At 43.6% G+C, this 16,184-nt stretch overlaps 1 protein-coding gene across 12 annotated transcripts in view; it reads left to right on the top strand.

Moving 5' to 3' along the window:
* Positions 1-16,184, top strand: part of ERICH6B (glutamate rich 6B) — a 67,936-nt gene that overhangs the window by 1,894 nt on the left and 49,858 nt on the right. For 3 of the 12 annotated variants that reach the window (XM_025182084.2, XM_075919006.1, XM_075919010.1), the window contains exon 2: positions 15,528-15,911. In XM_025182084.2, coding sequence (XP_025037869.2) covers positions 15,528-15,911 — 384 coding nt within the window. Of the gene's footprint in view, positions 1-11,779; positions 11,912-12,452; positions 12,514-15,470; positions 15,912-16,184 lie in introns of those variants that run through there. The other 9 variants (XM_075919005.1, XM_075919000.1, XM_075919004.1 and 6 more) reach the window with 5 other exon arrangements.

Raw genomic sequence — 16,184 nt, 5'->3', positions numbered from 1 at the left:
AGGGCCCATATATAGACCCCCCCAGGGCTAATAGACAAATTTTATTTGCCATGTGTAAAGGTTGCAGAACTGGGACCTCTTAAAATACTTTCCCTCTGTAAAGCAAAGGGCCTCATGCACTGTTACATGGGCTTGATTCTCCTTTCATATGGGTGAATCAGGAATAATTCAGCTGAAGTTAATGGAGTTACACTGTCGTGAAATTCATGTAAGTGATTGGAGAATTGGGCCCTGTATATATAAATGGGTCAAAAAAAATTCTGTCTGAAGCCCACTGAAGTGTTGGCAATGAAAATCCAACTATTTTTTCTGACTCAAACTCGAAATATTATTAAAGCTGAATATAATAATTCTTCTGTGGTATCATCAGGACAATTATTTCTACTTTCAAAGCCGGAAGGATCCAGTATAACTAGAATGATATATTCTGGGAATTTTTTGCATTCGGACTAGCTAGTAACACTTTATCTCTGTTCTTTTATGACAAGAATCCATAAATATGCCCTGATAACTGCAATTTATGGACTGACCCATTATTTTTTATTATGTCATATAACTGCTTTCCTGTTGAATGATAAAGCTTTTTAGAGAGTATTTCAGAAATAGAAGTCCTTGTTAATAGAATATCCAGCCTGCCCTGGGATGCACTGGTGTAACTTGCCATTTAAATATCAACATGATAGGGGAGTAAAAAACATCAAAGATAGAAACGTATGGCCTTATTCTTCCCTCCTCTGGAGTTGGGATAGCCATTTATCCCTGTGCAATGTGAATGAAGAGAAGTAACTATTCTGATTTACTAGCATTTATGCCTATTTGGCACAGATGTCAAAGACTGCACGAGGTGCCAGGTGATAAAAGACTCCATCCCAGATATAGAAACTTCCATTGAGCTCAGTTTCTCTCTGAATAACATCGGTCTCATTTTTGGATAGAAGCCAGATTTTGATATCTTTACTGATGTTGAATGCACCTGATTCCATGCGTGGTGCGTCACTGGCTTCAATAAGAATAATCAGGTATTACAGGTTGAGTCAGGTACTACAGGTTGGACCTCGTTGCTCCAGCACCCTTGGGACCTGACTGGTCCCTAATGAGGGGACTTGCCGGATCAGGGTAGGTTTCTCCCCTCATGCTCATGCTGTCACCAGGCTAGGGCTTCAGCCTGTCCTCACTGCTACCTCAGCCACCTAGGGCTCTCGACAGCCCCGCTTTTGCACACCACAGCCAGAGCTCTGCATTCGGGACTGGAACTCTGGGTCCCGGGCCAGAGCTCCCTGGCTGCCACTGAGGCTGGAGTTCCCCGGCCGCTGGAGCCAAAACACAGCTGGAACTCTGCGGCTGGGGATGGGGCCAGAGCTCCCTGGCTTCTGCTGGGGCCAGAACTCCCCGCCATACTGCCTGTCCTCCACCCCCCCACACAGACACTCTGGGCTCCCTGCTGAGTCGCCAGTGCCCCTTAGGGTTCTCCTGCCCCGCTGCCAGACCTCCCTTTTTCTGAGCTCTGCGATCCAGGAACATCCGTGGTCCATGCCAGACCATGGATATTGCCGGATACGGAAGTCCCTGTTAAGGGAAGTACAGCCTGTAAGCAACATAAGTAACACTGTGAGAATGTGATCCAGGAGGGATCTAGACACTATGGGCTAGATGGGCTGCTAAGCAAGGCAATGGCAGAGCAGCTGGCTGGGCACACAGAGAGGAGAAACCTGCTGCACTAAAGAGAATGAAGCAGTTTTTTCACCAACCCAGAGCACAGAGCAAGGGTGGGGAACCTAAACCGCAGGGGATGGATACAGCCCCTGGCTTGCTTGAATCCAGCTCCTGAGGCTGGCACTCTAGTCACCCCCCTGCCATCCTCCCACGGGGCTGGAGCACACAAAATCTACTAAGCAGGGTCCCTCTAGACTCTAGTGTACAGGGGAAAGTGGGGAGTGTCTTTCTCCTCAGTCGGCCCCTGACTGATTTTTCTGTGGGTCCGTGGTTCCCACAGAAAAGTTCCCACCCCGGCATAGAGGAAAGAAGCAGAGGTGGTATTTGGCTGTGAGTCATAGTGTGCTCTACCGTCCTAAGAGCAGACAAGAGAACAACGTTGCCTCTTTCCTACAGCAGACAGTAACTTTGCTTATCTGAGCATCTGCAGGCATGGGGCTCCACAGCTCCCAGTGGCCACGGTTCACTGTTCCCAGCCAATGGGAGCTGCGAAAATGGCACAGCCCCAATCACTGCTTCCTGCAGCTGGCCAGGAATGACCAGCCGGGGCCACTCGGAGCCACGAGTGGCTGTGCCTACAGCCACGCAGGTAAAACAAAATTGGCAACCCACCAGCATCTATCCCTGATGGACCGTGTGCAGCCAGCATGCTGGAGATTCCCTCACCCCTGCTTTACACTGAGGTGCACTGTCATGAGAACTGATATTGACTCCGATAGAGCTGTTGGTGCTTGTCTGAGCAAGTGCTACTGAGCATCAGTGTGGATGATAGAATTGGATCCCTCTTTAAGACTTGCATGTTATTTGCAATAGGTCACTATTGTACAAACACCTAATACAGTGCTGAATAGAACTGGTAGTTGTCATAACATCAGCTGTGGTAGGGAAAACTGCAGACCCTGGAAAGCAAATCAGACCAGAAATGTGATGGAGAACTGTGTGCCATCATTTTGTTTTAAGATGTGTTTATTATCTTAAAGCCTGCATACCTGACGCTCCATTCTGTTACTCCACTTCTGCACTGCTGTACCTCATTTGATTTCAGTTGGAGTACAGAGAAAATAAATAGTTTAAAATGTATACAGCACTTTTACATGTTTTCTTTACAAAAGCGTTGTTGGTTACTTCTCCAAAGCTTCCTACCACCATGGGACATGTAGGGTACGTCTATATTGCAACACTATTTTGAAATAACTAGCGCTATTCCAAAATAACTTAGTCCGTGTCTACACAGAAGGCAGTTATTTCAATATAATGTCTAAAACCTGTCAAGCTGGAGGACTTCTGACTCCAACTCCTGTAACCCTCATTGTACAAGGAATAAGGGAAGTTGAAGAAAGAGTGCTGTATTTCAAAATAAGTGCTGTGTAGACGCTTGCTCTTTTGAAATAAGCTATTTCGAAATAAGATTTGCAAATGATGCAGCACTGCATTTTATTCCTAGTGGACAGAGAGGCTCAATTAAGGATGGGTCCTGAAAGGGAGTGGAATAACAAACTGGGGCTTAAACAACCAGGAGTCCTGTGACACCTTAAAGACTAAGTATGTCTACACTTGCACCCTCTTTCGAGAGAGGGATGCAAATGAAGAACACTCTTCTTCTGAAATAACCCTTATTCCTCATAAAATGAGGTTCAACAGTTATTTCAGAAAAAGGGTGTTCTCCTGAAATAACCTCATCTACACCGCATTTTGTATTTCGAAATAGCACTATTTTGAAATAGCGCCAAAATGCGATTATACAAATGAAGTGCAGGATATTTAAATCCCGGCTTCATTTTCAATTTCGAATATCTTCATTTGTATCCCTCTCTCGAAAGAGGGTGCAAGTTTAGACATACCCTAACAGATTTATATGGGCATAAGCTCTCGTGGGTTAAAAACTACGTCATTGTGTGCAACTGGGGCTTGCCTGTGACTAAATTCTTAGGGCACAACCATTTACTTTTGTGGCCATCTGGGATGTGAGTCTACCCTGCACTGACCTGACATTCGCTAAGGCTTTGTCTACTCTACGCAGTGCCACAAATATACTTCAGTGTCTTGTATGCAGTAAGGCCAGTGGGGGCTGCTCTCCTGTCAACACCAGCTGCTCTTCTAGTCTTGGTGGAGGACCAGCATTGATGTGAGTGCGCTCAGGGATCAATTTATTGGGTCTACAGCAGATGCAATAAATTGATAGCCAGTGGGTTGATTACTGCAGGATTGGATTCACCATGTAATGTAGACAAGACCTAACTATCCATGTGGACGCTGATGACGTGATCTACCCTGCTTTTAGAACAGGAGCAGATTAAAGTGCTCTAACAAGCTGTTAACGCACATCAACAGGGTCCATCCAGACAATTAGTACAGGGTAGATTCACATTTCAGACTGCCACAAATTAAATGCTCATATAGACAAGCCCTTATTTTTCAACTTTCTTTCCTGAAGAGGCTCTTACACACATGGGGGACACTAACCAATAAGTTGAACCAAAATCAAGTGTGTCCAAACAGTTAATGAATTTATTAATTTTAGTTCATTTTGTTCATTGTGGAAGATACTAGGCCCTGATTCCCCTCTTGCACAGGGATAACTTTGCTGGGTTCAACCTTGCTGTCATTACTCCAGTGTAAATCTGAGGAAACTCTATTGAAATAAGTGCAATTACTCCAGATTTACCCCTGAGTAACCGAGAGCAGAACCTGGCCTGGTGGAATTCCCTTTGATTCATACTGGTGTACATAAGAGGAGAAGCATGCGCATTTGTTATTTGCTCCCTCATAGCACATCTTGCCTTTCCACTTACTGGTACAGTAATGTCACAATTCTGCATTAAAGGCTCTTCCTCTGGGTTTCTCAGGGCATTTCATATTGTCCATCTGTTGAGGATTATGAATAGCGGGGGATCAAGAAGTCACTGCTTAGGAGGAAAGATCAGCTATGCAAACACAACTTTCTTTGAATATAACAAAGGAAAACACAGGCTGAGTAAAATTCATTTTACAGAGTATTATTCCCAACCTTCCTGCTGTGTGAAAATTCTTCTTTAGAGCCTAAGTTGCTAAATACAGAAGTCTCTTTAGCACTGCATACATATTAGGTCTCTATCTTTCGGGATGTGTATAGGGAGTTTACAATTAGAAATAATTTTGCTGGCAGTTCTCAGTACGATATGTTGTGTTTAACCTCATTTAAGAGGATTACATTTTTCTCCTCCTGCAACTGGCTTGGGACGTGCAGTAATACAAACAATAAACACCAAATAATAAGATTCCCTCTCCTGTCCTTGGATAATCCCGGGGGAAGGAGTCTTTTCTGTGCACTCACAGCGTGCGCTGGATCTTGATGCCGTTTTGTTCAGCTCTCATGCCTGCTAGGGATTCCCTCTGAGAAATGCTTCCAAATGCACATATTGCCTACAACACGCAGTGCTCCCAGGGGCGGCACCTGGCTCAATTCACTACAGAGCTTATTGCCAGAGACTCTGGGCCTGAGTATTCCCCCCAGCTGGTATATATCAGAAATATCTTAGCAGAGGTTCACCAAAATAAGCCTGATGGGAGAAGAGGATCAGGCCTTATCTGGTCAGGACCAGACTTGATCAGGCCCACCGATGGGGTGGAGGAGTCTCCAAGGGGGCAGTTGCCCTGGGGCCTGGAGATTCAAAGGGACCCAGAGTTCCTGGCCACGGCTGCTTCTGAGACAGTGTTGGCAACCAGAGCCCCAGGCCCTTTTGAATTGCCACCCAAGCACCACTCCATGCAGCAATGAGGGCACGGGAGAGAGTCGTGCGCTGCAGTCTGGGCAGCACTAACAGCTGCCTCTCCTGCCTAAGGTCCTGCTCCTTCCGGGGCGTGGAGCTGCCCCCCCCCCCACACACACACACTTTGCCCCATGGCCCTCAGTGGCTGTCAGCCAGCTGGGCCTGATTCAGCAATCAGTGGCCAACAGTGTATGTAGCGACACCCCAATGTGTAGGAAAAGCAAGCTGGAGTGTTTTTCAAATGACGTAATTTATTCTGGTGGCAAAAAGGGGTAAATCTCAATTAGCTCAGTCAGAGTAAACCCCAGGCATAACGTTGTCTATGCTATAGAGGTCAGCACCAGTGCTGAATCAAGGCTCTGCTCAAGTACAGACAAGGCCTCAGGCATTCTTTTAATTTTTTTCCCGATGAAAGCTAAGGTAGGAAGGTCATGGAAAGGTCATCAAGGAGTGTCAGGGCACATGCAAAAGCCATGTCACTCACCCCATCCCTGAACATAAAGATCCACTTTCTGCCTTCCTTCTTGGATCATTCTCTAGGGCCCATAGCACTTCCCCCACTGTAACGTCTGATTCACAAAGGGTGATTTTCCTCCAAGCCCAAATCTTGAGGATGTGTGAACTGGAATGAATGCGGTTTGATTTGTGTGAGCTCTGATTAAAGTGCTCAGAGTACGGGAAACATGTTTTTAATAGTGAACCAAGCAGATGTGACGGGAATGTATAGTAGAACTGTAGGCCGTGCTTAGTCACTTGCTTCACTGGGGGGACTCTGAGCTCACTTGAGTGGTCAATTTTATCCAGGCAAGATTGTCAGTGACCAGATGTTTTGTTTTGTTTTGTTTTTAATGAGGGAAGGCTGCTCTGACACTCACTTCACTGCCTGAAGGCCTGGGATCAAACAAGGTCCTTCTGCTGCTTCTAGCAAATATGTCAGTTCTGATTGCCATGGAGAATTGAAGTGCACTGGTGGGGAGACAGAAGATGAAAAGGAAGAAGAAATAAATGCGAGGGGCAACTATGCCAGCGAGGCAATTCCACTTTTATTAAAATGAATATAATCATCTCTTTTCCTGTGTCCCCTGATGAACCAAAGCAGATTGCCTCATAAGCTGGCAATCATCAAACCACTTCAGATGTATTTGTTTCCTTAAGAGTCAAGTATTGTGACTAGATTTCAGCATCGAAGAGCTGCAAGGAATATAAAGCCAAGTAAAGGAATAGCAGATAAACATCACTTTTGCTGCCTGTTCTAAATCCAGCTGTGAGGCCATGTCATGGCTTGATTTGGTTCCACTTAGTTGCAGGAGAGGAATAGCTGCATGCAAATGTTTGTATATACTAACCAGGTGATCCCGTGTGATGTTTTCAATGGCAATTTAACCTTCTGTAGTATATTGTATAGTCTCTAATTTCAGTGTGACTGGATAATTAGTTGGTATTTTCATTCATGGCCCCCCGGACCATGAGCTTTATTAGGCAAAGACTGTCATATATATTTGTAGAGAACAGATCCTTTATCAAGATCCCTAGAAACTATGGTAATATGCATTGTATTAATAGCAGTACTTTCCAGATGCTCGGATCCGGATGAAATCCTCACTATGGCAGGAGGCAGACAGTCCTTTGCCCTACAGAAGCTTCAGGGGGTAGCCAAGTTAGTCTGTACAGGATAAAGTTAAAAAACAACAAAAGGTCTAGTAGCATTTTATAGACATGATACCAGCTACATGTTTTGTTAGTCTATAAAGTGCTACCAGATCTTTTGTTGTTCTTTAAACTCTGCCCTACAATTTAGGATGTTAGATTTGTGTAGAGTTATGCTCAGCACTTGCATGGCGTGGAGAAAAACTCTTTAGAAATGGCTCCCCATTATGAGTTCTTTGTGAAAGGATAGCACTCTGTCCCTCTCTGGTGGTAGGTAAGTCAACTAGTAATGAATGAGTCTGCTGCAGCAGAAGAGGGTTGCGTTAGCTTAGGTAGCAGTAGCTCACATACTAGATTCCAGGTTCCACCCACAAAAGGATGTTAGGGTTGCAAACCAGTTGCTGTATATTAGGGATGGATATTGTCATGAGGCTCTGCTATTGTTGTACAGAGCTAATTAAAAAAAATGAAAATTAAGAATTGACTCCATTTTGTAGGGTTCAAAATGGGCCTATTTTCCATTTTTCACTAAGGTTTCTATGACATTTGTATCTTAATAACAATATTTTTAACCACAAGCAAACATATTCAGTAAAAGAATAGATGGTAGATATCAATAAGAATGTCACTCAGGGAGTAGAAAACATTTAAAGACTTCAGCAATTTTTTTGTGAAAAGTTACATTGGTTGAAAAAAGACCATTTTTAATCAGAAAAAATATTGACTACCTGTAGTGTAGTAACCTTGTTCAGAGCTGCCAAAGAGCAGGGATGGGTTGTTAGAAAAGTCATCTTCCTCTCCAGTAAAACAAAAGTGTATTGTGGTAGGCTCTACAGGTTGAACTTCCGTGGTCCGGCACCCTTGGAACCTGATGGTCCTAGACTAGGGGTGGTTAATGCACTCGGGTGTCTACATTTCCTCCTGGTTGCCCTCTGCCCTCTGGGACCCTATTTAGACCGTAAACTCTATGAGGCATGGACAGTCTCTTACTATGTGTTAGTACAACACCTAGCAAAATAAGACACTTTAAAAAAGATGTTGACATAATCCTTGCGATTAATTTTTCCTTTCTTACACTTGTTTTTGTTACATATAAATAAAAACAAGTGGAAGAAGGGGAAAATTAATAGCAATGATTATGAATCAGAAGTTAGGAATTATAGACAATTGATAAAGGAAGCACAAGGATACAGAGTATTTCTTATTGTCCTTAACTCTGGGGCTTTTGTCAGCAGAGTTAAGGACAATAAGAAAAAGTTTTTTAAATGTATTAGGAACAAAAATAATCGTAAAAATTGTATCTGTCCATTACTATATGCAAATAATAATGTAGAAAAGGCAGGAGTATTCAATAAATATTTCAGGTCTATATTTGGGGATAAAAGAGATATCACCATATGATGAGAGTATAACACTATTTCTATTCCAGTAATATATCTGGAGGCTATTAAACAGAAGCTATGAAACTTAGAATCTTTAAAATCAGCAGATCCAGATAACTTGCATCCAAGAGTTTTAAAAAAGCAGGCAGAGGAACTTGCTGGACTTGTAATGTTGATTTTCAATAAGTCTTGGAGTACTGAAAAAATTCCAGAAGAAAGATATAGTTGTACCAGTATTTTAAAGGGGTAAATGGTTTTGACACGGATTCTGGACAATATAATGGAGTGGCTGATATGGGACTCAATTAACAAAGAATTAGAGGAGGGTAACAAAAATCAACATAATTTTATATGTATAAGATTACGAGTTTGGTTGGTAAAAGCAATAGTGTTGATGTAATATACATAGACTCTGCCAAGGCATTTGATTTGGTACCCCATGATATATTGATTAAAAACAATAGTGACATAAAATTAATGTGGCACTTATTACAAGACTTAAAACTGGCTCACTGATGGGTCTCAAAGTTCCCTCAAACAAAATTTTCAGACCTAGGTTCCCTCTAAGCTATGTGGCCGCCCCACAGCTGCTTCATGAGCCTTACCCAATGGCTCAGGGATGCTGCTCACAAAGCTGCCTGGCTGGGGAAGGGGCATGTCTGACGAAAGAACATCAAGTCTCCCCCAACCTCCCCCAGTCAGGCAATTCCATGAGCGGCAGCCCTGAGCCTCTGGACAGGGCTCATTAAGAGCTAAGGGGCCATTCGATCAGATAGCTTAGAGGAAACCTTGGTCTCAAAATGTAATTCTAAAGGGAAAATCCTCACTGAGCAGGTGTGTTTTTAGTGGGGTTCTGCTGGGATCAGTTCTTGGCCCCATGCTATTTAACATTTTGATCAATGACCTAGATTGGGGAGTGGTAAACAGTAAATAGGATAGGTCCCTGGTGGCAGGTATAAAAAGCCTGGGAATGCTTTGGTGCAGCTGCTGACCTGCAGCTGGACAATTGGCCCATGGTGCTTACTCCTTCCCCAAGATCCCCACCACCTCCTCCACGCCTTCCTCCATCCCACAGCTCACTGTGTCTCTCCTCTGTGGGAGAGGGGAGTGAGGAGTGACACAGAGAGCCACTGGCTGGCGGACAGAGGAGGATTGGCTGGGTGCTGCTGGAGCCAGTGGTTCAGTGTGGGGAGACAGGGCCTTCCAGGGAGGGAGGAGCTGGTACTCAGAGAGGCTGCTGATTTGGCCCAGTTCTGGGGCCAGTCTGACTCTGGTGGCACTGGGATCAGCCCAAATCTCTTCAGCCCGGCATTCATGAAAACTGCTGGCTCAGCATGACACTAGGGCCTGTCTGACTCTGGTGGCACTGAGGCTGGTCCCGTGCTCAGGAGGGCTGGAAGCTTGGCTTAGCGCTCAAGAGGCTTCCAGCTCAGCCCGATATTAGGGCTGATCCAGTGCTCGGAGAGCCTGGAGTCTCAGCCTGGTGCTGTGGAAGGGTGGTGGGTCAGGGGAGCCGGCGGTGGTTCCTCAGCCTAATGTGATTGGGGAGACCAGCTGGGGCTCCTCTGGTTGGGGGGGCTCCCTTAGAGCTTTTTTTTTTTTTTTTTTTTTTTTTTTAACTGGAGAAGGGTCAGGGCTCCAGCGTGCAGAGGGAGGAGCTTTGGGCAGAAAGGGCAGGATTAGCAGGCTAGCCTCCCAAAGCAGAGTCTCATCCACTATCACTAATTCAGACAAGTCTGGTTGCTTGGTTAACTGGGTACATTTTAATATGGCTAAATGTAAAATGTATACCTCAAGGAACAAAGAATGTGTGCCATACTTACGCAATGAGGGACTCTATGCAGGGAAACAGCAACTCTGAAAAAGATTATTGGGTCATGGGTTATAATTAAGAGTACAGCTAGACTAAAGAGCTTTTCTGGGATATGAAAGGTATCCCAGTAAAGCTCTGCCATGTCCAAGGAACGCATCTGCTTTTCCAAAAAATTTTTGGAAAAGCAGACACATTTTTTCAGCATCTCTGTGAACCTCTTTCTGTGAGGAAGAAGGGATGTTCTGAAAGAGGGTTTTTTTTCTGACATTTGGCTCCATGAAGACAATTCAAATGTCGGAAAAGCCTCTTTCGGAAGAAAAGTGGAAAAAGATACGCAAATTGCTGTTCACAGTTTGTGTGTCTTTTTTCGACTTTTCTTTCTAGTGTAGACACAGCCTAAGTGTACAGGAGCTCTGAGTGTGCTGTTGTGGCCAAAAAGGTAATACAGTCTTAAGATGAATAAACGGGGGGATCTCAGTTAGAAGGAGAGAACTATTTTACGGTTATATTTGGCAGTGGTTTGACCACTGCTGGAAAAGTTCTGGTGTCTGTAAATCAAGAAAGATGGTAATTAATTGGGGAGGGTTTAGAAAATATCCACAGAAATGGATAAAGGATTATAAAACATGCCTGTAAGGCTATGTGTAGACTATGTGGAAGATTCGAAAGAGGATATGCAAATTCTCCGGGAATTTGCATATCTTCTTCTGATCTCACTTTCGAAAGCGGAGCTTTCAAAAGTGAAAGTACTCGGAATGTGGCTTTTTCAGCAACCCTCCCTTTTTCGAAAAGCCGCTTTTCCTCAAAAAATGAGGTTTAGGCGGCTTTTCGAAAAAAGGGGGATTGCCAAAAAAGCAACGTCCCAACTACTTTCACTTTTTAAAGCTGCACTTTTGAATGTGAGATCGAAAGAAGATATGCAAATTCCCGGTGAATTTGCATATCCTCTTTCAAATCTTCCGCATAGTCTAGACAGGCCCCTAGAGAGAGACTCAAAGAGCTCAATCTATTTAACTCAGCAAAGAGAAGGTTAATGGGTGACTTGATCACAATGTATAAGTACCTGCATTGGAAATACTTAATGATGTGCACTTCAATATATCTGAGACAGGTGTAACACGATCCAAGGGCTAGAAGATGAAGCAAAACAAATGCAGAGTGGAAACAAGGTGTACATTTTTACCAGCGACAGTAATTAACCATTGGAACAATTAGCCAAGGGTTATGATGGATCCTCTACTGCTGACAATTTTAAAATCAAGATTAGATATTTTTACTGAAAGATCTGCTCTAGGAATTACATTGGGGAAGTTCTATAGACTGTGCCACACAGGAGATTAGTCTATGTTATCATTATGGTAAATGGTCCCTTTTAGCCTTGAAATCCGTGGACCAATGAATCTATTCCAGGTGGAGACAAAATACAGTTCATGAGCTGTATCCAGCCCACCACAATACTCTGGGTCATCAACATATTCTGACCCGACAGGGCCCCTGGGCACACTCCCTGCCTGCTGCGCCTCCACACGCCATCCAAAACAGCCTGCCCCCTCCTAGGAGTTGAGGGAGGGACATGTTGCTGCTTCGAGGGAGCCCTGTGGAGCCAGGTAAAGAGCCAGCAGTCCCACCACCCCCCTCACCCAGCATCAGCAGGGGTCCTGGGCTGCATGTTGCCACATTCCCCAGCATGAGCAGGTGTCCTGCACTGGCCTCTTCCCGAGATTTAGTCAGAGACATATAGTACATGTCATGGACAGGTCATGTGCAGTGAATTTTTGTTTACTCTCTGTGACTGGTCCTTGACTTTTACTCAAAATGCCCATGACTAAAACAGAGCCTTAGCTATCATTAATTTTTAGTTCTGTGTTCCATTTCTCTTTATCCATTAGGACAAGGCATAATAAAGAATTCAACCATGATAGCTGCAACCTTTCTTGGGCTGAGAAAATGCCATCTATTGAGAAATTCAGGGATGTTTGACAGCATGTGTCCTCTAGCCTATATCACTCAAATTGAAGTTCCTGAGGATCACACAGCTTTTTTTTTCTGTGCATTATAGATAGGTGCATAAGGAAGTGGTCATACTGTTCCCTAGTGTGAGCTGTAACAGACACCAGCTAATACGCCAATGTGTGCTTTATCTGTTAGGACAGTGACTCATAAGCATTCAAGATAATTTTCTTCCAAGTTATCCATGACTTAGAAACAGGTAAGGCCTTTTTTGACATAGACTGCTATTCTCTCTCTCCTTTTATTCACTTGATCCTTCCTAATTAGATTATAACCATTTATTATAACCTTCCAATTATACAAACCATCCTGCCAAGGTGCAGTCAAATTTATCCTCATAAATGAGCAATTCCAATTCCTGTTGTTTATTACCCTGGCTACTAGTGTTGATGTAAAGGCAATTAAATAATTTGTTTTCCTCATGCTGTTTGGATCCTTGATTAATTTTGTTCTCCTCATCTCAGCTTTGTGCTGAATGCTCAGATCTTCCCTCTTTTTATGCTTTTCTTTTGCTAATGGTTTACTGCCTCCTGACTACTCTAGCCAGTCTGTCCCTGGGTAGATTGATCCCCTTTCTTCTAAAGTAGAGGCCATCCAAGCTATATAGCTAGTTCTCCTCACAGAAGGTGGATAACCGTTCCACAGAGTCAAAACTTTCACTGCTTACTTAGCAAGTGGTTCACTTCCATAATCTTCTGCCTTCTCACTTCCTTCTCTTGTGGGACAGCAAGGATCTCAGAGAAGACTGCCTGAACAATCTTCTTCTTCAGCAAGTTTGAGTTCCCTGGAGTCATCTACTGTCTGTGGGTACATCTACACTAGCCCCCTAGGTCGATCTATGGAGGCTAATGAGGGCGACCGAAATTGCAAATCAAGCCCAGGATTTAAATATCCCGCGCTTGATTTGCATGTTCCCGGCCGGTCGCCATTTTAGAAATTGACTAGCCCGAAGTAACTGCCCACATCTACACGCGGCAGTGAAACGGGATTCTGATTTAAAGCCCCTAAATCGAATTAGCTGGTAAACCTCATTGCAGGACTTCGAGTTAGGGCTTTAAATCGGAATCCTGCCATCTATATGTGTGTGCCATACATCTCTGTATCCCCTTAGATCGACTGGATCTGGAGAGGTATCTTCCATAGTTTTCATGTTTGTGACCTGGTATCAATTTGAAACTTCTGTGTGGAATTCCTGCTGGTCCTCTTCTCTGTAGTGCGCCCATCCTCATCTGGCTACAGCTATGCTGATTGCCTCCAAGACTTCTTGCCTCTTGAGATTATGAACTCCAAGACCTCTTCTTTGACTTCCTCTTTCTCTGATTCCGTGGTGGCCAGCCCCAGTCTTCTTTGAAACTGGGGTTCTAATAGTGGCTGGCAAGAAAGGCCCCAACAAACTCATGTAAGATGTGGACATCGAGTGTAGTCTGCTGCACTTGAAAAGATCCCCAAGAGCAATTTACCAGCAAGAGCCATGATAATGAATATTCTCTGCCTGCTCTGAAACAAACAAGAGCCATGGTAACAGAACCTCTCACTTGCACATGAAAGCAAGGCTCCCAAGTCTTCCTCCAGCTACATCATAGACCTAGAAAGGCTGCATTGCTTGACCTCCTCCCAAGTCTTGAAGAGAGACAATGCACTACATCAACCCTCTCAGCACAGACTACAGCAAAAGGCACCTGCAATAATAAGGAAACCTGCCCAGGAAAATGTGGGTCCCTTTAATGTCCTTAGACAGAGGAACCTGTCCCAAAATCCGTTTAGGCAAATGTCCATATTACCACATAAAATATCAAACACCTTGTGTCCGCTTAGCTTGATAAGAGTCAACCATGTGCTGCAGAGGTTGAACTGGGGGTAGGCCAGTGTAGCCAAGGCCCTTGTGATTTTACCACCAGATTATATAAAGTGGTGGTAAAAACCAGTCTTGCGTATAGTAAGGCTCCCCATAGTGAAAATATTTTTGTAATAAGCAGAGCAAGTCCCTCTGCTTGACTAGTGAGTTTTCATGAACATCTGTACAAAATTAAAAATCTAAAAGCCATACGAGGTATACAAAGGTGGGTTCACTTTGGCTGTGTCTAGACTGGCAAGTTTTTCCGCAAAATCATCTGCTTTTGCGGAAAAACTTGCCAGCTGTCTACAGTGGCCGCTTGAATTTCCGGAAGAGCACTGACGATCTCATGTAAGATTGTCAGTGCTTTTCCAGAAATACTATGCTGCTCCCGTTCGGGCAAAAGTCTTTTTCCGAAAGACTTTTGCGCAAAAGGGCCAGTATAGACAGCACAATACTATTTTCCACAAAAAAGCCCCAATCGCGAAAATGGCGATCGGGGCTTTTTGGCGGAAAACCACGTCTAGATTGGCCACGGATGCTTTTCCGCATAAAGTGCTTTTGCGGAAAAGCATCCTGCCAATCTAGACGCGCTTTTCCGAATATGCTTTTAACGGAAAACTTTTCCGTTAAAAGCATTTTCGGAAAATCATGCCAGTGTAGACGTAGCCTTTAAGTCTTTCTTGGGCTGTCTTATTTTTCATCTCTTAATTGTCATGTTAAATGGACCACCAGAAGGGTCAATTAAGCACATTCCTCTGTATATTTGTTTTCTTTACCAACATGTAGCATAAAATACCTAAACTTATTTGTTTGGATGCGGGTAATAAATATAAAGTGCTTTTGGAGCCAGACTTCCTATGTTAAGTTTGAACCAGACCATGTTTTATAGTCAATTACAAAGCCCTTGGAAAAGTGGGTTAATAATGAAATCACAGATACAATCATAAGTGTAGTACTAGTGGGTATCATGGTAACTGTGTATTATGAAGCAAGGTATTTGACTCTAGTGTATTTGGGCATAAGTATATGGAGTTCTCTAGGTATTTTGTTTGAAAGATATCCCAAACCCTAGTTCAGCAAAGCACTTAAGCGCATGCTTTAAAAAAGCCCTGCTGACCTCCATGGGTCTTAGCACATGCTTAGTATTAAAGTCGTGCTTAAGTGCTTTGTTGGATTGGCGCCCGAGTAGATCCTCCTGAAAAGAAAGTGATTTTCAATCTAATAAGGTTATCTCGGTGTGAATATTTTAACTACATAAATCAATGTGCCCAGCAGTAGTAGATGACTAATGGGATTATTCTTTCTTTCTTTGTTACCAGAATGATGAATTGACTTTGCCTGTTGCTGAAGATTTTCATCTCCTTAATGCATTGCAGATATGTCGAGAGGACACCAGCTGTCAGAGGCCAGCAGCAGCCATCCCCAACCGAGACCATCTCCGTCTCTCTCTAGGGGTGTTTCATCCGATTCTCAGTCTGCTAGTATGCGCCTCACTGTAGAAAATGTTAAAAGGCTAGAAAAAGAGTATTTGTCTGTAAAAGGAGTTCTTAGTAACCAGTCCATAGAGGAATATGTTAAGCAGAGTAATCTCAGTTTGCTGGAGAGAGCTAGAAGTGGGGAAGTCAACAGCAGACACGTCCCAGATGATGAAAATGCAGACAGAGCCACATCCTTCCTTTCAAGAGACCTGGATAAAAAGTGCAGAGAAACTCACTTGGAAAAGACTGAAGAAACCTCACACAAAGGCAACTTATTGACAGGTATTTTGGCTGGGTGTGGGATTTTTTTTTTTTTTTTGTCCTTTTAAAGAATTTCTTCAAACACAGAAAACAGGGTTATCAAATGTGGGTGTTGAAACAGAGAAGGCTTTTTGCACGTGCTCAGTGCTGATCTAAATGTTCCCAGTGTTAACACCAGTAAAACTTGTCTACACTACAAGTTTTTGCAGCAGAAAATATGCTAATGAGGGACTCATTAGTATGAGCCATGATGTAATTAGCATATTTTCTGCTGTTTCTTTAGGAGAGGCATAA

The sequence above is a fragment of the Pelodiscus sinensis genome, chromosome 1 (assembly GCF_049634645.1).
Source record: "Pelodiscus sinensis isolate JC-2024 chromosome 1, ASM4963464v1, whole genome shotgun sequence".
Lineage (NCBI taxonomy): Eukaryota > Metazoa > Chordata > Testudines > Trionychidae > Pelodiscus > Pelodiscus sinensis.
This window is presented reverse-complemented; position numbering and strand designations above follow the sequence as displayed.